Raw genomic sequence first — 21,599 nt, forward strand, 5'->3', positions numbered from 1 at the left:
ACACTAACAACATGTGCAAACGTACAGGCTTTCGAATGAGGTAGGGGATTCGGATATCGGTGGGATAAAGGATGTCCCTGGCATGGAAGATGTCCCAGTCAACCCGTCATGATCTGGTCACTTTGAGTCCATTGTTGCCAACTTGGTTCACATGGATGTTGATTTATTGTCCACTGCCTCGTCCTCAGCTATCCCATCATTTAATCATCTTGCCAACCAACAAATTATCCATGGCCAGTTCATCTATTTTATGGCAGTAGTTGACCAAATATTTTATTCCCAATTATTCATCCCATTGACAGAATTGTCCTCTACAGTTTCATGCAGACACGCCAAAAGAAAAAAGAAATAGAAAATGCATAGCGTCGCAGCCTCGTAATTGTGTCATTACTTCATGAGACTATGTTACCTCATCGTACGAAAATGTGTACTTATTCAACCTGTCCGCCATTTGGGCGTCACTGTCGCCACCGTTTCGATCGCAGGAGGTAACGTCTTTGCCGTCACGGAGTATTTTGGTGATGCCAAGGAGCCAGGTTCTCGGGCCGGGAACAGGTCTTAGTGGCCGCTGATCGATATCACGGCTGATGTCGAGGCGTTGCTGTAGGGTTGTGTTTATACTAATACTGCCGCAGGCTCTTGTACAAAAAGAGTATTTTGCTATTCCATCAAAGATAATTTAATATGACCTTTTGAGCGCGACTCACCTCCTAATCATATGCTACGAATCTTCCAATCAACGAAGCGGTCTATCCTCTCCCCGAGATTCCCGGAGATCACTAGTGCATCTATTCATGTTCCATGCCTCTACCTGTATTTGCACCTACCTGATGTTCGTTTCTACATGAGATCTCACCCTGCTGTCTAAGCTGTATTTGGCTCTTAAGGGGGCGCACCATGCCGCGAATTCCGCCCCGGGAACCGACCAAATTCCCATTGCACGTCAGTCAGATGTCACAGCCGTTATCTGCCGCAGCAGTCTCAGGGCGATTTGTAAGTAAGTACATGGTGAGTACTTACCCGGGGTATTTGCTGATCTAGCGTTCCTGCGTGCGTAGATTCAGTCTTCGATAGCCGTCTCGAGAGCAAGAGCTCGTGATATGTTCTCCGAAAACGCCAACGTCTGACACATACGACCATATCCTGCTGAATGCTAGGGATCCCGTCCGCTCTCCCATATATAAGCAGCAGAGAGCCGAATTAGTACTAGGGTCGGTGACGACCTGGGAATCCTCGGTGTTGTATGTTTTTGCCGTTTTTTACTTGCTGTGCTTGTGCTTGGTTGGCTGATCTGCTTTTTGGGTGGGCGCCGCAGGAGTACTGGCGACTGGGCTGGGGCCGCGTTTAGCATGATCGCAGACTCCCGGGCGAACTTGTGTTGTGTGCCGCAATATAGAGACGTAAAGGCATTCTTGTTGGTATGATGCGCTGCCGAATTACCGTGCAGCTACGTTTCCCACCCACTTGATTCACTGATGGCTTACAACCTTGCTCTTGTCTTACTCCGGGTGATTATTAGGTTACCCTCGAAATGAAAAACGTCCCGGTCACAAACAGTTTCAAGACAAAGCACGCAAATCTCACCAACCTGACACACCCACGCGCTCCCCATCCAACATCACCTCGCTAGCCTCAAGGGCCAACACCCAAGCTGGCAACGCCGCAGATCGCCAGCGCCGAGGCCCTCCTGGCAGCATACCCTCAGGCTGTACAGAACCCTGGCGAGACCGCATGTTTCCCCTGCGGCTCGTCGTGGGTTCATAACTTTCAACCAGCCAGCGGGGAAAAGCCAGTGGTCCATTGCTTTTTCACTGGGCCAGAATCATCTTGCTGCGGAACACCCAAAGGCGGACCGGCCCCTTACATCGGTTGTCGGTGGTTTGCCAAAAACTGCGAGCAGGTAAGGACCTTTCACCAGGTATTTGCAGATCAAGGCATCTTGGGTCTTCGCTAATGTTAACTCTTAGGTATCTGGGATTCTCTCCGCAGATGTTATCTACTTCGCAACAGTCTTCTGTCGCATTGAGTACATATGCCACTATTGCCGTACGCTTTAGTGGAGTTCCACTTTTACGTGCGACATCTTCGAAGTAAGTAGTGACGAAGTTTGGGTGCAAGACGCAGACGCCGAGGGATATGCCGTGGACCAGCAAACACGGACGACCATTGGGGAAATCCTCTTGCGTTTCGCAGCCGCGTTTTGTCATCTGGTAGAAACGCACAAGGTCGAGTTTGGGCTGACCGGGGCCAAAAAAGCACGCAGGGGTATGATTCAATCCTTTTAATTCAATGATAGCGTGACCTTTTATTCACATTTCGTGTGGGCTGAGGCTACCGCCAAAACCTGCCGCGACACCATTATAGCCAGGGAGGCCGGAGCTCGAGCTTCCTTCCAGCCCATGGCCTTTAACGCCGGAAGATTACTCTTACTTATACCCTCCCCCTTTCCACAGGGCTACGCTAAAATTTCTCTAGAGCAAGGAAGACAAGAAGGCTTATATGCACAAGCCTGTACCCTGCGGCTCCAATCATACGACTGAGGCTTCACGGCATAGGAAGCCGCCAAGAACACCGCGTGGGAGTCATTACGAACCGTATTCGAGGAGGACCTGTCCGCATCGTGGGATGAGGTACAAGACGAGCCGAATAATTTCTTGGAGCCATACGGACTCGAGTTCTCATGTTGTTGTGTAGATGCCTCCCTTTACGCCTCACGGTAACGCTAACGGCGACGAATATAACGAGGAGGACTTTATGAACGGCGACTTTGACGACAGTGGTATTGATGCCGATTACCAAAACGCCGACGAACTGAGCAGGAGCTTCAGCTCCAGTGGCGCCGGCCCGGATGGCTCCGATGACGAACGCTGATGACCTTGGTAGAGAGATCGAGAGAAGGCTTATCGAAGGAATGTCAAAATTCACTAAGAGGGGTCCTTCTAGATAGTAAGATGGATGAGAGCACGGACGAGTGAAAGTTGGTCATGTGCGTTGGTGGGTGTGATTACCGCGTTAAAATGGTATTTACAAAATTGGCATGCTCAATTCACCGTTCTTGATGAAGTATCTCAGTATTAATTTTAATTTTATGTCGTTTTCATTAAAAGTCAAGATTACCACGGGGATGCTTAACGAATCTATCTCACAATGCCGCTCCACCGCCAACTTCGAGATCACTGTCATCGCCATCCGAATCAGCAGTGGCATCGGCAGTGGTATAAACAGAGGCAGTAGCCGTGTCATAAACGGAATCATCAGCGGCATCACCAATGGTACTTCCGACGGCGTCATTGCTTGTGTCCACGGGATCCCTTGTGTGATACGACTGCCATCCACCATGTTCGTCGTCCTCTTCTGGCGCGGTATCGGTGGCACTTGTCTCGTGGAATGAACGGGCACTGCGGCTGCTGATGCTTTGCGTGGATAAGGAGGAGTCCGAGTCGCTGGCCTCGTCATCGGATGGTTTATGGCCTATTCGTTTGCTGTTAGCCGTGTGTCTATTAACTGTTGAGCACGAGTGATTCAAATCCTGCTTGCCTATGATGCTGAGATTGTCCATTTGGTCCTCTAGACGCAGAATATCCGAGGTATCCGAACGGGTGATGCCAGTCGTCGAGTCCTGATGGTGTTCCATGTCGGTCACCTTGTTTTCGATCTGCGCGAGGGCCTGTTTGCGGATCGACTCGATCATCGAGTTGAGAATGTACAGCTGGTGCCGGTACTTCTTCTCGTCCCGGTGGCCGTTCTCAATTAGGGGCGGGCTCCACGCCGGCCAGATCTTCTGGTGGCACCGCGGCTCCTCGGGGTCGGCCGGGTGGGCTCTGAAGTAAAGGTGGCAGCAGTAGCAGGCGGGCTTGCTGCAGGCGACGAAGCGGTCGTTGTGGGAGAAGCGCAGGCTGTTCTCGTAGAAGTGCTCGAGGACCTGGACCTCGCAGTGGACGCAGGGGCGGAAGTCCTTGTTGTTGTAGCTGGCGACGATCTTGTCGCCGATGTTCAGCCTGCGGTCGAGAAAGTCCATCCCGTCTTGGTACCGCTTCAACTTGGGATGGTCGGGCTTGACCATCCGCTTGAGGATGCTGGACGGGGTGGTGAGGCCGTCGGGCTCTGGCTTGGGAACGCTGCTGACCGGGCTCACCCTCCTGACGGACGTGACTCCTTTGTCGAAGATATTACGATGCCTGCGGGCATCCAGAAGGACCAGCTTTGGTGCCCGGATATGGTGGGCCAGTCTCCCAATGATATGTCTGAGGGCCATGTACCGTTGTATGACATCGCTCTGGTGAGACTCGTCCTCGAGTGGGTGGCCCCTCCGGGTAACCAACCTCATGCTATCAGACTGCCTCTCCTCATAGGCTAGATAGCACAGCTCCAGAGGGCTCTTGTCAAGAAACGTCTGCAGCCATTGGACGAGAGCACGATCTTCAGCAGATGTCAGTAGTCATTGCTTAGATGTTTCCCACAGAGTGTATTGCGTGACTGACCGGCATCGGAGTAAGGCCTTTCGAGGCCCTTGTTGATTATGCACGCGACGAACCTCACTAGCAAGTCTTGTTCCTTTTCGATCCTCGGCTGGGCGAAAGCGACGCACTGCTCGATGAACTGCGCTTCGGTGAAGCCGGGCGGATTCCTCATATAACGACGAAGATTGCCAATCACAGAGTTGAGGAAAGGTTCCATCCTGTCGAGGTCGGCCGCATGGTTAGACGCGAGCCAGAGGACATAGCCGGTCTCGACCCCTTCCATCCCTATAGCGGCTGCCGGAGGACATTTCCCGCCCTTACCGAAGACGCAGAGATAGGCCAAGTTGTCTAGGAGTCGGCGACGGGACTTTTGGGTCGGGTCTACACACTTTGGAACCGCCGTGTGCTTGCCCCTGGTCTGGCCGAGCACGTGCAGTAGACGGAGCGGCTCGTAGAACCTGCTGATCAAGCGCTGGTACGGATCCAGTCTGGGGGTGTTGGGCCCCTTTTTCTTGGCGGGCTTAGCTTGTGGGGGCTGCCGATCAGCCGCTGTCCTGAGTGCATAAGTGGAGGGGGCCATTGTGAGCTGGCGAATCTTGAACTCGGGTAGGGATGTATTGACGAGAGATGCAGGTAGCGATAAATGGATGAAGGTAGGAGGTGAGTAGGGGTAATTGCAGCGTTTGCAGCGCCTTTTCTTCTCAATGGCCTTGGAGAATCCCAAAGACTTGTTATATAGACAATTGACGTTGGTACATATTTCAATGTTGGGTTTCCTCAATATGTCGCACCCCCACGCAAGCCCAATCAAAAGTTGCAGTCCGTCATACAAATTGGAGTCGGCACAGCCCGCAGCCCAGACCAACGTCCCGCGGCCCAACAGTCAGCCTGGAAGGGCCAACTTCGGTCAGCACGGGTCTGGTAAGTGGTCCCTTTGAAAGTGGAAAAACATGGTCCAGTATTCTTCGAGCTTCCATTCTGGCGGTGCAGTCACCCAGCTTCCGTCATGCCGGTAAAGGTGGGCCCCCCCCCCGACGAATCAGCCGATGCCAAGAGAGAGTCGGGCGTCGTTAGCCCAAGGGCCATCCGGCGGGCAAGAGCTCGGATGCGACACCATCCATGCATGACCACAGGATGTAGCGACCCAAGTCGTGTTGCAGCGCGAAAGGAAATTGGACAGTCCCGCGCGCTCGTGGGACTCCGGCGCCGCTGGCTGTGTAATTAGATGCTACATTGCACGCTCAGCATGTATCCTCACGTATGCTGTCAGAGTAAGAAAGCAATTGCGATTTGGAAAGTGACGCACTGGGCAGGTAATAACGGAATCCCGTCGAAAGTCATGTCTATTGTCGCGTGGAGGGCGATGTTCATCCTACGGCTGGTAGGCTAGATGGGGGAAGTTCAAATAGGCCATCGTTTGGCACCTGTTCACCTAGCCAGCATAGCTCTCAGCCAGCCGCAGCATCCTCGTCTTTTACCTCAGTCGTACCGCTAGAAGACCACCAGAGACTGACTACTTGAGTGCGCTTAATGCCATGGCCTACGACTACGACTACTATGAGGCAGGGGCCTCAGGTGGTGACAATTGGACAGCCGATGATGGCATGGATGACGGAGGGCATGGGATCGTCCCCGATCTTAGACCTAACCCATCACCGTATGGAGATGGTGGCATTGACCCTAGACTCCTCTCGCAACCCGATTCGGGACATATGTACCCACATGACCCTAACGGCAGCTACGGCGCGCAGAACGGTGTGGCACCTCAATAGAGTGTGCCAGATACACAGGGTTGGGACTACTCTGGGGGACATACATCGGGGGCGTCAGCCTACGGTTCACCAGCACCAGCCTCCTATTCTGCGTTGCCTGCCATGGATTCCCAAACACCGGCTTCCTACGAACAGCCTCCCAACGAGAGCCCTGGCGAGACGGGGCGTTACCGTTTCCCCGAAGCGCCCATGCCTTCTCTTGAAGGCTACAAGCCAGACAAACACGGATTGTACCACTGCAAGCATTCACACAAGACCGCGAAGACGTTCAAACGGAAGACGGAACTTCAGTAAATAACGCACCCGGCCGCCGCCGTAATCTAACTATGTGTCGCTGACCGTGTATTTAGAAAACATCTCAAGACGCATGAGAAGCCGGTCTACTGCCCTCTCTCCGACGACCCCGATTTCCCATGCCAGAGGGGGCGGGCGGCAGAACAGAGGGACATGGAACGCCATGTACTGTCCCACCATCCGGAATGGGCCAGATTGAATGGGTTCGCGACAGAGAAGATACAGTGCGGGTGTGGGGAGACGTTTACTCGGGATGACAACTTCAAGCGACACCAGAAGCACTGCAAGGCTTGAATGAGGGGGATTGGGCCGGTACCGGTTCGAGATGGGACTCCAACATGGTCTTAATTCAGGGGGCAGGGGCGGGTTAGTACTGGGAGATTGCAAGTTCGTTTTCTTTGCAGCCACTCGTTTGGTTGTACTTTGGGATCTTACGACATGGAGCGTTACGTTCACACCCCCTTCCACATTTTTCAATACTTTTATGTTTCGTTATTTCCTAGCGTTATTTATCTCTACATACTTGATAATACGAACTGGGTAACATGGACGCTGCGTTGGTGACTCGAGAGTACATCCAAGATCCGCGTGCGTGGTAGTAGGCAACCGACTTGGCAACCTTTCCCTTGACATCTAAAATTGCTCACCTCTGTGTACTGAGTTAGATACCGGATGCGTGTACGTTATTACCTGAATGCAACAGGAAACCGAATGCTCAGAGCTGTGCTCCTAGCAATCTACGAGGTCTATGACGGAGATGTCTACGTCGTGTGACGGAGTTGCGTTACGCCTGGAAATTGTGCACTTATCGTTTTTTCCGGGATGATATGGTAGCAATCATTGCATTCGCCAATTCAACAGCAGATCTGAGTCCGCAATGTCCTTGCCTCGTTTGTCATTTTAGCATGGACACATATTGCGACAATCTCGACATCTCTCGATTCAGGGGTAGGGTAGAGTCGAGCCAAACGGCCACGTGACGCCTGACGACACCAATAGCGACTACAAATACTTTGCGGATAAATTGGAGCTTCAGTTGGTTGGTATTCAAGGCATCTGCAGACACGCAGACGTGCATGGCCGCGACCCAGCCGAATTTCGGGTGGACCTGGGCTGACCTGTCAGCCACGCTGCCTCCAACACCATTCTTGGCAGCCAATCACAGGCCTCGTGGTCGCCATGAGTGGTAGGCCCCTTTTCCACAGCCCAAACGGGATCCGCAGCCACGGGGGATTTCTACATGCGGACTCCATCCGGACCCGTTCTCATGCGTTCTATGATCCTCGACTCGACCGTGGTCACCATGCTGATCTGGAGGGCCCCCCACAGGCTGGACGCGCGAGGCCCACCATCGTCATGCAAGTGTCCCCTCGAGGGTGCGCGCACCGGCCGCCTGATATTGTGCGACAGGGCTCGTGTTTCCAGAAACTACCAACGTCTTCGAGTACTTGTATTTGAAGGGGCCCACCAACAGGCTTCGTATTTTGTCTTTTTTCTCTTCCCCCTAGCCAGCCCGCTGACCTCCCTCCTGCAAAGCTCCAGCTTCCCCCCTCCTGCAGTCATACCGTCCACACGGCGCTTCGTTCTTTAGTAATAGTTCGCTAAAGCCTCCCTATCTTGGACGAATCTAGCACCTCTTTTGATGCAAGGTTTCGGCCCATCGTGACTCCACGTTTCCCCCTTGTGCTTAGCCCTGCCCTGCCCTGCGCAAGCGATCTACTCCGCTAAACAAAGCTCGCCGCACCGCAAGGGACAGACACCACCGCATCACGAATCGCGACAGCAGCACCCAGCTTCCGTACCACAGCTGTCCCGGCCTCGGACATGTACAGCATCCACAGAAGCCAAGGGTGGGGGGAGGCGAGCCCTGAGCCCTACCCTGAATCCCACGACGAATACGGCGGCACCCACGGCATTGACCAGGACATTGCGCCTGGCGTCGACTGGGCGTCCAATGAAGCGCTCGGCGCTGCTGACTCGAACCTGTACATTGACCCTGCCATGCTCGACAACACCGGCGACAGCAGCAGCTCCGATGGCTATGCATACGCCGATTTCGAATCTGCGCAGATCTACCCCGAGACCAACTCCACTTTGTAGAGCGGTTTTGACGTGGCCAGTATATCAGATCTGCGTTCCTCGCCGGATCTGCCCTTCAGCGCCATCAACTCGGTTAACTCTGACATTTCGATCTCTTCTGACGGCTCCGCCAGTTTCTCTATCGACATTCCGTCGCCTCACTCGTTTCCTTCCGAGTCTCCGTCTACAATGTCTTCTTCTTCGGCCCCAGTATCCTCACCAGCCTCTTCCAGCGAGCAGTCCACGGCTTCGGGAAAGCCCCGGAACAAACGCAACAGTAAAACAGATAACGCATACGAAGAACTCGAACTCCCAGTGGTGGACGAATCTCTGCGGCTTCCTTCTCGGAAGCTTCAGTGTCCTTTGCTTAATAAGGAGGGGCAACCGTGTTTAAGACAGATGAACACCCCACGAGACATGAGGTAAGCGACAGTCACAAAGTACCATGTACCGCACTTTGCAAGCAGGACCGCCCCGGAGCTAAAAAGGAAACTGGCAAGGAAACATCTGCGAGAACACATCAAGCCGGTCCTTTGCCCCTGGCGCACGAATAAACGGGCCCCGTGCTACGCGCAGAAGGCCTACCCGCGCGACATGGACCGCCACGTCGAGACCCACCACACCAGCAAGAAGGGGGTGGAGAGCAAGTACAAGTGCAAGCTCTGCACGAAGGGCTTTGCTAGGAAGGACCACCTGAAGAGGCATGTTGACAAGGCCATTTGCGAGCAGTGAATATGATGGCTTGGGAGGGGGGTGTGGTCCCAGGATACATAACGACCGATATGACTCTTTCTCTTATGTTATGGTATGGGAGGGAGGGAGGGTGAATCCAGTGAACTCTCCCGGGAGGAAGCAAAACGATGTGAGGCTGCTGCAGCGTGTACTTTCAAAACTCCTTTCTTTTTCTTTTTGACTTTAGCCTATCTAGTCTATTTATTTTCTCCTTGGCTTGCATATGTGCGCTGCTGATATGGTGTGACCCTCCTGTCACCCCTGTGTCTGTCAGGGGGTCATGGTGCATGGTCTTAGTCCGCACCTGATACGCGCTAGGTACCGCGAACGCGCCCAAGAGTCGGGTCTTACATATCTCCAGCCTATTTTCCCTCCTTCTGAACCTTCCTTCATTCAATGTTGGGGCTCGGCCGTTGGACTCTCGTAGATTCAAGGCTATCTCCTGGCATTGCCCACCAACTCGTGTATGAAGTTAGACCAGATGTCGGGAACGTTTCAGAAAGGTCAGTTCTTTATTTCTCTATGATTATGTCCTGGCACAGGTGGCAGATCATGGGCCGCTGGCGAACTTTCCTGCCACATTACTTAGCTAAACTCTCTTCGATTTTAATTGTTCCAGCCATTCTCGACTTATCATGCTGATTGGTGGGAGTCACCGCTTTTAACCTACATCTCAGTCGTTTATCGATAGATGTTTCTCGTCTACCTCGATCTTGACCTCCTTCTCCGTCTCTTCGCGCGTAGAAACTACTGACATTGGTATCCTTTAGCCGAAAATGCACTGAGAGATGCGAACCGCCGCCACGAACAGGTAGACCATAAGAAAGAAAGCCAGAATGCGAAAGAACACCCTCAGCGGTTCCGACAGTCCCCGCCATTTCCAATTCCCAATGGCCTCGAGCACCAAACCAAGCGCCAGCTGAAGGGCTACCCCGGTCGTCTGCGTGGGCCGAACAGATTTCTTGGCTTTGGGCATGGCTGACTCGAATACCCATTCGACGAATGAAAGAAGCGTACACAGGAGGAGCATTAGAGCCATTATGCCTAGAGGTCCCGACAGGATCTACCGCACCATCGAGGGCGTTCCGTCCCCAGCCCCAGACCACGATGCCCCCGGACATCAGCCAGCTTAGTGCAAGAAAGAGTGAAATTGGGGGGGGCGGTTGGGTGATCTACCTTTCCGGTTATCCGTGAAGAAGCCCACTTTCAGCAGCAGGCTCACCAGGCTAGAGACGCCATGATCCCGCCGGATGTAGGCGAGCAGCTCCTTGTTCGACGACAGCGTGGCCCAGGGCTGGCCGGGCAGCGCCGACTGCTAGTCCCTGTGGGAAAGCAGGCCAGTGGTGGTGTGGTAGATGAGGGAGTAGTCCAACGCGTACGATACTATCTTTTTGTTGACTTCACGGCTTCCGCAGTCACTCTGGGTGAAAGTGGTATCAGTCGTTCGTTTCGAGCGGCGGCTGGAAAGTGTTTTGCATTCACATGGGGAAAGGAGAAATAGACTTGAATTGGTTTCCAGCGGGTTTGAATAAAACCGTTTCCTTGATCCATGCTGCCGGAGACCGTGTCCAGATGACACCAGGTATCCTCGCGCGCAGCCGACGCCAAGCTTGAGTGATGGAAGCGAATAGCTCTTTGGGCAACGTGTGGTATAACTGTCGCTAGTGTGCTCTTCACGGCGCCCCAACCTGTCCCCCAGCGATTACTTTGAGTGCGTCTGGTACATGGTTCCCAACGCCTACCGGCTGAAACCCCCCTCCCAGCACTGCCCCCGCCCCTGCCCCTGCCCGCGGGCTGTCCTCTGGGCCTGCATCGACTGCCGCCCTCGGCCGGCGCAGAGGGAGTGGCAGTAGGCATGGCGGACAAAAAGGTGCACGTGTCGGCTCCGGCCTCGGAACCATACCCGTCTGGGCAGACTAGGCAGGAGCTGCGGCTCAGGTCTGAGAAGAACCCTTCCTGAAGAGATGAATTGCGCATTAGTACCAAAGTATAGATGTGTGAAGGTGTACGACCAGAAGACACCCGTTACGACATGGGTGCTGTGACGGTGGCAAAGGAAGAAAGAGGGGAAAGCTTTCAAGCGTACCTGACAGGTCGTGCACTCAGCGCTTCCATCGAAGACGGAGGCAGTGCCCGGTGGGCACGGGATGCACGTGTCATCTACCGCGTCCGCAAAGGTGCCGGCGGGACACGGCACGCAAGAGAGCCCGTCGGGCGCCGCCGTGGTGCCGGGCGAGCACTGAGTGGTCACCGCCGTGGTCACCGCCAGTGCAGGGGATGCCAAAAGGATCAGGGCCGACGCCGTGAGGCCGAGGCGGGAGGTCGACGTGAACGACATGTCGTATATCTCTGTCGAATGGGATGGGATGGCCAACCGAGAGGGTGGGAGTGAAACTCGACGGGTTACGATTGATTGAAAGAAGCAGCAGGTCCCGGTATTGGGAAGCGGCACTATTAAAGGAACGTCGTGTTGTCGGGGTGTGGAAGGATCGATCTACAACAGCTACGCGTAACCCCAATCTCCCGAGGTGAGCTGAAGAGTGGATACGGCCGTCCGACGGTGGTTGGCCGGATGGTGGCTAGGCCCGGGCGACTGGGTCAGCTCGCGTCCTTAGTAGATATCTAAGCGCGATCCCCGAGTCCAAGATTCCGCCCGAGGGGAAGAACGGTTAGTTGGCCGCGGCAAGCTAGCTTAGCGCTGTCCATCTCAATCCAGACTGGGAGCTAGAACACGAACTATCTGTTTGTCGCTTTAGCCAAAGACGTCCAGAACGTCGTCTAGCAAGAAGCGGCAGTGATACTCCGGACTCCTCCCTAGAGGCAATGTGCAATTGCCGTCAGGGGTTATATGGGGCCCGCCATGCAATACGTATAGGAGGAGTGGTCCCACCAGATGCCATATCCTGATGCCTCAGAAGGCTCGTGTGCACTTATTAGAGGTCTACACTCTTTTCCCTCCGTCTCTCTGTCACTCGTTTAACCGTGAAAGGTTTCACAGTTGTCACGGTGGCTTCGGCCTGCTTGGTCCAAATGGCTGCCGCCACTACCCCCGAAAGTGGATGTCACATGAACCAGTGCTTGAAGGGTGAGGTCAACTCCCATTACATAACACGAGTAGGTACACAGCACCGTAGGGATGAGCTAATATGGATCTGGTCTTTGATTCCAATATGGCACTCCTACCCACACACCTTTGACTATCCCCTTCCCTAAGCGGCGGTGTGCTCTGAGCGGAACCTCCGGGCCACCCTAAGCCAAGCTCTCCTCAATTTCCGCCACCTCCGCCATGCCAGAACTGCACGCCTCCTTGGCCACCGCCCCCGCCTCTACGTAGGGCCTCCGCGGCCGCATCTTCCTCTCGGCGTCCTCGATCCCGGCCTTGGGCGCCGTGTAGAGCGCCGCGGCGTACTTGACGCTGGCGATGCCGCCCTTGCACGGCTGCTCCGCGAGGCTCTGCTTCTGCTGCAGCGCCAGGGCCTCGGCGTGTTTTCCTACCTGCCACAGCCGGTAGATCTCGACCACGACCCGCGGGAAGACGTTGCCGAACGCGCAGATGCAACCCGCGCTCCCGCTCGCGAGCCCGCCCAGCAAAAAGTCGCTCTGCCCGCCAAACGTCGCGAACTTCTCCGGAGGCAGCACGGCCGCGAGCCGCGTCACCTTGGCGACCGAGCCGCACGTCAGCTTGACGCCGACGATCTTCTGCGGGTGCCGCTGCGCCAGGCGCGCGACCGTGGCCGAGTCGAGGTCGACGCCGTTGCAGACGCCCGGGAAGTTGTAGACGACAATAGGTAAGGGCGACTTGTCGGCGACCTCGTCGAAGAAGCCCTCAATCACCGCGGGCGTCGTGGCTTTGCCGAAGTAGGCCGGCGGCAGCAGCAGGCCGTAGTTGGCGCCCGCCTGGACGGCGTCGTCGATGAACTCGAGGACTTGGCGCGTGCTGTGGCCCGAGATGCCGACCAGCAGGGGGAAGTCGGGACCCACGGCTTCGCGCGCCAGGCGGACCAGCTGCTGGCGCTCCTCGCGCGTCAGCAAGAAGGTCTCGGCGTTGGTGCCGAGGATCACCAGTCCCGTGAGCCCCGTCGAGGCCAGGTACTTGTAGTACTTGGACTGGTCCTTGGGGAGCAGCTCGTCGGTGTCCGGGTCGAAGAGCGTCACGGCGGGGACCCAGACGCCGGGCTGGGGCACTGTGGGGATGGTGGACGAGGGCATGGTCGGAGGCGGGGGTGGGGTTGTAGTTGGGGCAGTTTGATGATAAGGCGGCGGACCACCAGTGAGTGCAATTGATACTGTGGAAGCAAGTTGGGTAGCAGTATATAATTGATGTTTACTAGACACACATGTTCAAGTCAATCAAGACCTCTTGATGTGTCGCACAAGAGCTCATTGGAGTTGTCGCATCGAGTTCCCTTCCGACCACACTGGCATGTCGCAAGTGGATCCCCAAATGCTCCACTCTCGGCAGCCGTTGACACGATCGGATAGACCGATGCGAGGTGATAACTATCTGCATATATCCCGTCGGCCTCCTTTTTCACGACAGCCGAGTACTTATTCAGCCTCATATTCAAGATCAGAGCCAAGTGGACTTCCTCGCCGACACCTGTTCTCCCATCACCGAATACCTATTCGGCTAACACATGATTCGCACAGATGCAGTCCCGGGAAACTGCGCGACAGTCCCTCCACGGATATAATACCGTGCATGAGCCAGCTCGGCTTTAGCCAGTGCCGGCTCTTCCGCAGCCCCTACTCTCCTTGGAGCCTGCTGCAGAGCCTTGCCGGCGATAGCATTCCAAATATTCGACAGCCTGCCCGCGCCATGGACGCCCAGCTGAAGGAAATTTCAATAAAACGACAGGATGGTGGGTTGGGCGGCCAATCGGGGTCTCCCACATCAGCAGTGGCCGCGGCTTCGGTTGCATATATCTGCACGATAGTCGCCGCTCATTCGTCCCCGGCAAATTTGAAGTTACCCTGTGGCATCCGTAATATCCGTGACTAGATGTGCTCGCATTTCCAATAAGATATGATTACCCCTCCATAGTCGTCGTGTTAGCTTGCTTCCAAACAGTTTATATCTCACCCTTCAATCAGAATCAGGACAGGTGTACAACAAGATCCCACTTCAAAAGCGGTCCAGTGATGCCGACCTCCAGCATGTCAGCGGTTAATGCCGGAGCGCCGGATAAAAGCAATGACGTTCAAATCGAGAATGAACTGGGTGAGCACATAAGCCAGCTCAAAGATCTCGTTGACATCGACTATGTCAGGCCGGACGACAACTCTCCATATAGTAACGCATCCCACTTCATGAAGAGGGTGACCGAGGATTGCGAGAAAAAACGGATCTTCATCTGCTGTGATGGCACCGGGAAGAACGCCTCAGGTACTGTCGACCCGCTGACCAACGTGGCCAAATTCGCGCGGGCCGTCCATGGCCTCGGCTACGACGACTACACTATACCGGAAAAGGCTGCCGTGGAAAGGTACGTGGAACAGGCAGACGAAACGAAGCGCCTTGGTTGCGTCCGGCAAATTGTCTACTATTCAAGCGGCGTAGGGACTCGGTCCGCTCTAGGCACAGACAACTTGTACGCAGCGGCTTTCGGCAAGGGTCAGTACCAGGTTACCTCCTATCCACCTCCTTTATTGCATGCCCGTTTCCTTTCACTCACTTGGGATACTCAGGTGGTTGTTATCTCGTGTTCATGATTGGTTTGCTCTACTCACGAGTACTTGTAGGATTGAGTGCGAATCTCCTCGACGCATATTGCTTCATCTGCAATAACTACAACTTCAGATCCTGCCTCGATGAGATAGTCCTCGTCGGTTTCTCGAGAGGCGCTTTCACCGTTCGGTGTTTGGCTCAGTTCATGAACGACATCGGGCTGCTTCATCAGTCTGGGTTGATCTTCTTGAAGACATTGTACAGGTTGTGGAAGGGCAATGCTGGATACAAGCCAGCTCAATGGGTTCCCAGAGAGCAGTGGCCAGAAGCCTACAGAAAATTGCACAATACGCTACAGGCGCTGGATACCTTCCTTGTGGAGCCCGTTGGGGGAGTTCGGATCAAGGTCCTGGCCGAGTGGGACACAGTCAGCGCCATGGGACTATGGGGGAATCCTTTGTCCTTCGTGGGGAGTAAAGTTCCGGAGAACGTGGACAACGCATTCCTGGCCGTATCCCTCCACGAGAAGAGGAGAAAGTTCAAGCCTATGTTGTGGGACAGCGAGGAGAACAGGGGAACCAAAACCAACATCAAACAGTGCATCTTCGCTGGGTGTCACTCGGATATTGGGGGAGGGAACCCAGACCCTGCGCTTTCGGCGGCATCGTTCTTCTGGATGGTCGGACAGATCAGAGATTGTGGTTGCAACGCGTACTTCGCCCATCATACAACTACGTTTGAGTATGTGACACCGTTCCAAGTGAAACGGAGTTTGTGGTCAAAACGCCCGCCAGTCGGCCTTCTTATTCAATCCTTCGCGGAGGGTATGTAAAGCCTTCATACTCTAGTTTTTGTTTTATTAGATGGATTTCCAAATACTAACCAAAGCTTTTACCCCTCCAGGTCGAGTCAACGAATCTCGTCGCGGGTGGTATGCTGTCCCTTATTGGCTATCCTTGACCCTGTGGAACGGCAAACGTGACTCGATCTGGGAAAGGTTTCTGAAGAAGGAGTACAGTTCGGAAGAGGATTTGATGCGACGATATGTTGGGCTAACCACCCACGTCACGGTAAGGTTACTTTATGAGCACAGACACCGGAATCCGGCTGTGGAAAAAGGCGACCATCGACTTCAATGCGGCCTGTTCAAGAAGTACAGGCCCGAAGTACAAGGCCAAGTCCAGGGGAGGACTAGGTGGGTCAAACGAGGCACCACCCCAAAGCAATTCCTGGACGAGGACATCATGGGAGATGAAGAGAAGTTTCTTCTTGGCAGATTGCTCAAACAAGCCCGAGCTCTCAAGGACTGGAGCCCCGACGAGAAACTCGAAGACCGTGATAACGGCTGTAATTGGACAGAAATCAACAGGGCGCTGAATTGGACTTCCATCATCAAAGGCTGTACCTATGATCAGACGTTCATCAGCCTCCTCGAGAATGATCTAAAGCCCCATACTGATGGACCCAAGTACCATGATGAAGCCCCGATTCGCAACGAGCCCGATATTCCTAGTGGGCCCGGGAGTAGTGGCGGGAGCGAGAGTCATGATGAGATCGGGAGTCATGACGGGGCGAAAGGTAGTGAGAAACCCCACAGAAGTGATGGAGCCGAGAGTCGTGATGGGGTCGAGAGTCATCATGGAGTCACGCGTGTGGACGGGAACGGGCATAGTGATAAACCCGAGAGAAGCGACAAAGTCCTCCGGGATCTGGACCAAAGAATTCGAAACCTAGAACAGAGGCAGCTACATTCCCCGGCTCCGAGACGCATCCGAAGGGCCAGCGCGCCGACGTAACCGCTTATGCCCCTTGGAAGGACGAGCCAGTTGAACAAGTTGGGGCAATATGTATCGATTTCGCAAAATACTGGTGGATTACTTTATTCCAAGGGCAAATCTATTGTTGATGGCGTTTTTTGTTCCAGTGTTGCCCACAATCTCGTCGGTAAACATACTATGACGTTAGGTTGCACGAATGACCATTTATCTCCCATGGACAAAAGGTAGCAAGCTATGTATGCATACTTACATGAATCAACAGGAAACGGAATAACCCAAGTTTACTCAAGTGGCCAGTATTCAACAACTGAAACGGTCAATGGGAATAAACGGAATGAACCAAGTTTACCCAAGTAGGTAGCACTGGATTATACGCTGATGAACTTTACTGTCTACACGCTACCTCATGGTAATGATTCAACTTGCCAAGTAGCCCCCTGGGACACCATGCTCATCCCACCGAATCACATCCGCTCGCTTCGTCACTGCCACTCGTTCACCGCACAGCCGTCCCTTCCCGTCGAGCTGCATCCACTTGACGTCCCGAAGCACTGTATCCTCGTACCTATCGACTCTCGGACATTAGTGTTACCCTTCTTGGAATAAACGGGCTTTCTCCAGAGGAGATAAGGGCGAGTAAACGATGACCATATCCCCATGAGACATTGGAATAATAGGGAATAAATACCGAAAGTGGCTTACCAGTAGTTGAACCGCCGCTGCGGCTTCGCGCCCACCGTAGGCGCAATGACGGCGACGGGCTCGCGCGTGTAGAGGACCGCCTCGTCCCATCCGTACAGGTCGCCGTCGCACGCGAAGCTGCGCCGGATGACGTCGTACTCGCCGCTCCAGAGGCCGCCCGGGTGGAAGAAGCAGCCCAGGTTGGTGGGCTTCCACGAGTTGAGCACGGAGCCGTGCCGCAGGAGCCCCCCGCCGGTACGCGTCGTGCACGAGGCCGCGGTACCGGGGCAGGATGGTCGGGTACGTCAGGTTGGTGACCGTGAAGGTGAGGTCGGGCCGGGCCGCGACGGCGGCGGGCAGCAGGCGCAGGCCGGCCATCAGGCGGACTTCGGTGGCGCGGATGGGACAGGCGATCTGGCGCCAGGCCGGGTGGATGCCCGAGGTGCGCTCGTCGCGGAACTCGGCCACGAAGATCAGCCCGACGGTGGCGCCCGGGATCATGGCGCCGGGAGGCGATTCCTCGAGCTGGTCGGCGAGCTGGCCGGCCTTGGCGCCGCTGTTCGATACGACGGCGATGTGGGCTCCGTGGGGAATCTCCTGCAGAGCGGCGCGCCGTCTCTTGCTGGTGTCGGCCATGATTTCGTCCATGGCGGGAGGGTCTCGGGTTCGGGCGATGACGGATTCGTGCAAGTTGTGGAGGCCAGGGAACTGGGGCTCGCGTCGGCCGGGCTGGAGCTCGTCCATGCGGTACATGTCGCCGGGTGCGACCACCGGGTATCCATCGTCGCATATTTTGGTCTTCAGAGGCCCCGCCGTGGGCGAGGGCTTGGTGTTGACACCCTGCTTGCCGAATCGCCGAGAGCCGTCCTGGGGGAGGCGATTTGAGGGCCAAACCTCGGTAGGTCCGTTTCGTCGCTGCTGCGTCGTACTACTCTTCGTGGTGATCGCCATTATGTCTTTTGGAGATGTTGGTTCCACTGGTATAGCTGCTTCGTATTCGTGATTATTCCAGTGGTGTAGTGGTTATTTTAGTGTTGCATCCAGTGTGAGAAGTTCCCAACTGCTCTTTCAACATAGGACGTCTTTATAACCGGTATCGTTACAGTGAATATTCGGGGCAGGACAAGCACCCTGACGCTGTATTCAATAGGAAACAAGAACCGGGAAGCATTCAATGGGGTTGACGTCCCCATCCGTGCTCCCGCCTTACCTGCCTGTTAGCACAGATGTCGATCAATCAAGCGTCGGGTGATTAAAATGCAGCATGGACACTTCTGAGTAGCTCATCTTTCATAGAATCGAAAGATGAAGGAGATATCCATAGAATGGGGGTTATTGTATTGAGGTGTCCTACATGTGCATCATGTATCTTCTCACGATTGGTCGGTCATGCATCCTCAAGCAAACCTGCAAGGGAGACGTCCCCAGGCGCTGGCTGGCGCATCTCCCCAACCGAGCTCTTCGATCGTGTCCATGTAATTCCTGCACAGTACTGTACGGGAATGCCTCCGATAGCGTTTCCGACTTTTGCTTCGCCAGTCCAGTCCGGGGACGGCATCCGCATGGCTGGGTAGAGTCCCTGGTTTGATTTCGTGCATGTTCAGCAGCTGACTCGGAACCGCCGGCGAGGAGTGGCTGTGGCCAATGAAAAGTGCGCCCCGAGGAATAAGCAAGAGCACTTTGCCGTAACGCGACCATCACGTTACAGGCAAGCCGCACTCGCTTATCTGTCTGGATGAGGAAACCAGGGCCCAGTTGCTTTCTTTTTCCAATCGGGTCTTCCCCCAGAACCCACCCCCGCGCTCTCCAGTGACCCTTCCCATCCCCTCTGCGCCTATGCATGCTGGTACGGTTAGGGTGGAGGCTTACACCCACTGCATGATTCACTTGTTGTGGCAAAGGCTGCGCTTACGTGCATGGGAAACTAGCCAAGTCAGCCAGCCGATATGCAAGCCACATCAACTGGGGAAACACGCCAATGCCCTATCATGACTCTCAGGTCATCCGAGACATTTCACAGCCAACTTCCGCCGGTTGGGGCTGAAACAATCTAGGGGAAGCCCCCGACCACCCGTGATGCTCATGTGGGTGCTCTGCCGGGCATTGGCCATCATATATAACAAAAGGCCTCTGACTGATATTCACCACCAGATCATCCTGGACAGGAAGAGTGACGTAGAGGCCAGTCCTTGGCCCGAAAAGAAAGAAGGGGAAATTAAAAGCCGTGTCGAAGTAAGTTCCAGATCACAGATAGAGGAGCAGATGTCTTGGAACTAAGTTATTGCGTAAAGATATATGTAAGCAAAGACGCAGGTATATATCTATCCAGCTTATGCTAGTAGCTTTCGTGCTTCCAAGTTGAGCGTCCTACAGTGCGATAATACCCCTATCCTGGAGTGTGATACCAGCATTGCAGGCCATTGCTGACAGATAATTAACAACTGATATATATGTGGCTGACAATGTTTCCATAGCCCCAAGCTTCACATATTAAATATTAGCACATACAACCAGCCAATAATACCCATAGCGACGTGGTTGTTGTGTTTTAGATGTCCAAGAGCATGAGAGGGAGACCCTCAAGGGCTCATGCAAGTAGCCAGAGCGTCGTAGCTTGATCGGCTTCGGTAAAAATGGTTGCAAAAACTGGTAAGGAGAAAATGATCGATGGGCGAGGAACAGGCGGACGGTGAAGTATATAGGGGGATCCTGATCGGTTCCTGGCGGCGGGATGTGAAGGCCGAGTAGAGCTGGTCCGAACCATCGTGGGCTGATCGGGAATCATTGTGCATATTTCTCTCGCAACAGGGCCTGGGCGCCGGGGCAGTGTCGGGCGTGTTGCAAGAACGACTCCTTCCACCAAGCCCTGTCCGACAGACCCAACCCGACCCGATTGGGATGGTACTCTGCCGTGCGATACTCCGGGGGTAGTAAAGCTCTCAGTCTCTCCTGCGCCCCATGATCAAGCATCCTTCCAATCCATAGTCGTACCTTGGTCTTTTCGCAGCCCCGGCACCACAGGGCGTACTCGAGCGTGCCGTCGTTGTCGGTCAGGGTGGGGAAGTGCATGGCCGCCATGGTGGCGTGGTCGGCCTGTTCCCTGTTCAGCAGGCCGCTCGGGGTCGGGGCGGAGCCCAGGCTCTCGACGTACCAGTCGTCGCGCGGCCGGAGGAGGTGCGCCCGGGTCCAGTAGCACCCGGCGTCGCGGGCCTCGCTGCTGGCGCAGCCCGCCAGCACGGCCTTGTGCACCGCTTCCTCCGAGCCGTGCACGGCGAGCGAGAGGTCCCGCGCCGCCTGCGCGGCGACCGACCGGCCGTGGATGGCCGGGTAGTGCATGTCGTTCGGTCTGTAGACCATGGCGTTCCGGACGTGCACGGTCCGCAGCTGGTCGGTCTGCTGCTTGGTGAGGCCGTAGTACTTCTTCGCCTGGGCGCGCGTCATCAGCCGCAGGGACGGGTAGTACCTGCGGCACCAGATGCAGCAGCGCTGGCAGGTCGGGAGGAAGAGGAACGCTCCGGCCTCGCCGCAGGTGGCGCACGCGTCCGCGCGCAGGGCGTGGTAGATAGCGGCGACGGAATGGAGGCTGAGGACGCCCAGACGGCGCAGGGCTTGGACGGTCTCGGGGACGAGGGTGAGCACGTCGCGGTATTCGCGGCACGAGCGCACGTAGCCGTTGGCCAGGACGGACACCTCGGCGAACCGCGTGATGGACTGGAAGTCCAGGTATCTGAGGGTCTCGAGCATCAGCTCGAGTGGCAGGCGACCCAGGAGGCCCAGCGAGGAGGAGGGGTTGCTGAGTCGCGGCAGTGGTACGCATTGGGGCCTGGGCATACGGCCACTCATGCATATTGTGCCCCGGAGTTTCGAATCTTTTCGGCTTGACAGGCATTCGATGTCTGCGTCACACGGCACGATGTTCGAAGTTGCCATGATTGATTTCTGCTCTACAAGAAGACCTGATCTAGTGGGCCCGCGATGTTATCGTTGTCGTCGCAAATTCATCAGGAAAAGAGAGGAGCGGCTCGGGGGTTTCAGGGCGAAGAAAGGATGATAGTGTAAATGTTAAGGGCGATACAGAGTAGAAGATTGACCAGGAATAGCGACCGTTGATTTTGATTCTCAAACGTCTGCCTAT

General features: G+C 55.1%; 11 protein-coding genes across 11 annotated transcripts; 7 read left to right on the plus strand and 4 right to left on the minus strand.

Annotated features, from left to right (window-relative positions):
- Positions 1–897: 897 nt before the first annotated feature.
- Positions 898–2,871, plus strand: PG986_002268 (uncharacterized protein; the record flags this gene model as incomplete). Its single annotated transcript, XM_066838490.1, has 5 exons — positions 898–993; positions 1,631–1,900; positions 2,476–2,511; positions 2,556–2,630; positions 2,695–2,871. 5 exons carry the CDS (start codon positions 898–900, stop codon positions 2,869–2,871), a joined length of 654 nt encoding a protein of 217 aa, XP_066707383.1.
- A 271-nt stretch (positions 2,872–3,142) lies between these two features.
- On the minus strand, positions 3,143–5,040 carry PG986_002269 (uncharacterized protein; the record flags this gene model as incomplete). The annotated part of the gene is made up of 2 exons (XM_066838491.1): positions 3,143–4,419; positions 4,482–5,040. 2 exons carry the CDS (start codon positions 5,038–5,040, stop codon positions 3,143–3,145), a joined length of 1,836 nt encoding a protein of 611 aa, XP_066707384.1.
- A 202-nt stretch (positions 5,041–5,242) lies between these two features.
- On the plus strand, positions 5,243–6,232 carry PG986_002270 (uncharacterized protein; the record flags this gene model as incomplete). The annotated part of the gene is made up of 3 exons (XM_066838492.1): positions 5,243–5,381; positions 5,601–5,731; positions 5,906–6,232. 3 exons carry the CDS (start codon positions 5,243–5,245, stop codon positions 6,230–6,232), a joined length of 597 nt encoding a protein of 198 aa, XP_066707385.1.
- A 102-nt stretch (positions 6,233–6,334) lies between these two features.
- On the plus strand, positions 6,335–6,820 carry PG986_002271 (uncharacterized protein; the record flags this gene model as incomplete). Its single annotated transcript, XM_066838493.1, has 2 exons — positions 6,335–6,522; positions 6,583–6,820. The coding sequence occupies 2 exons, from the start codon at positions 6,335–6,337 to the stop codon at positions 6,818–6,820; spliced, it is 426 nt and encodes a 141-aa protein (XP_066707386.1).
- A 1,009-nt stretch (positions 6,821–7,829) lies between these two features.
- Positions 7,830–8,626, plus strand: PG986_002272 (uncharacterized protein; the record flags this gene model as incomplete). The annotated part of the gene is made up of 2 exons (XM_066838494.1): positions 7,830–7,970; positions 8,261–8,626. The coding sequence occupies 2 exons, from the start codon at positions 7,830–7,832 to the stop codon at positions 8,624–8,626; spliced, it is 507 nt and encodes a 168-aa protein (XP_066707387.1).
- A 396-nt stretch (positions 8,627–9,022) lies between these two features.
- PG986_002273 (uncharacterized protein) lies at positions 9,023–9,337 on the plus strand (the record flags this gene model as incomplete). The annotated part of the gene is made up of 2 exons (XM_066838495.1): positions 9,023–9,027; positions 9,073–9,337. The coding sequence occupies 2 exons, from the start codon at positions 9,023–9,025 to the stop codon at positions 9,335–9,337; spliced, it is 270 nt and encodes an 89-aa protein (XP_066707388.1).
- Positions 9,338–10,574: 1,237 nt separating this feature from the next.
- Positions 10,575–11,729, plus strand: PG986_002274 (uncharacterized protein; the record flags this gene model as incomplete). The annotated part of the gene is made up of 2 exons (XM_066838496.1): positions 10,575–10,712; positions 11,331–11,729. 2 exons carry the CDS (start codon positions 10,575–10,577, stop codon positions 11,727–11,729), a joined length of 537 nt encoding a protein of 178 aa, XP_066707389.1.
- An 857-nt stretch (positions 11,730–12,586) lies between these two features.
- On the minus strand, positions 12,587–13,546 carry PG986_002275 (uncharacterized protein; the record flags this gene model as incomplete). Its single annotated transcript, XM_066838497.1, has 1 exon — positions 12,587–13,546. The coding sequence occupies one exon, from the start codon at positions 13,544–13,546 to the stop codon at positions 12,587–12,589; it is 960 nt and encodes a 319-aa protein (XP_066707390.1).
- Positions 13,547–14,494: 948 nt separating this feature from the next.
- Positions 14,495–16,801, plus strand: PG986_002276 (uncharacterized protein; the record flags this gene model as incomplete). Its single annotated transcript, XM_066838498.1, has 3 exons — positions 14,495–14,951; positions 15,080–15,829; positions 15,909–16,801. 3 exons carry the CDS (start codon positions 14,495–14,497, stop codon positions 16,799–16,801), a joined length of 2,100 nt encoding a protein of 699 aa, XP_066707391.1.
- Positions 16,802–17,481: 680 nt separating this feature from the next.
- On the minus strand, positions 17,482–18,415 carry PG986_002277 (uncharacterized protein; the record flags this gene model as incomplete). The annotated part of the gene is made up of 2 exons (XM_066838499.1): positions 17,482–17,673; positions 17,735–18,415. The coding sequence occupies 2 exons, from the start codon at positions 18,413–18,415 to the stop codon at positions 17,482–17,484; spliced, it is 873 nt and encodes a 290-aa protein (XP_066707392.1).
- Positions 18,416–20,245: 1,830 nt separating this feature from the next.
- PG986_002278 (uncharacterized protein) lies at positions 20,246–21,394 on the minus strand (the record flags this gene model as incomplete). The annotated part of the gene is made up of 1 exon (XM_066838500.1): positions 20,246–21,394. The coding sequence occupies one exon, from the start codon at positions 21,392–21,394 to the stop codon at positions 20,246–20,248; it is 1,149 nt and encodes a 382-aa protein (XP_066707393.1).
- Positions 21,395–21,599: the final 205 nt, after the last annotated feature.

The sequence above is a fragment of the Apiospora aurea genome (assembly GCF_038362705.1).
Source record: "Apiospora aurea strain CBS 24483 chromosome Unknown utg000001l_segment0_segment0, whole genome shotgun sequence".
NCBI lineage: Eukaryota > Fungi > Ascomycota > Sordariomycetes > Amphisphaeriales > Apiosporaceae > Apiospora > Apiospora aurea.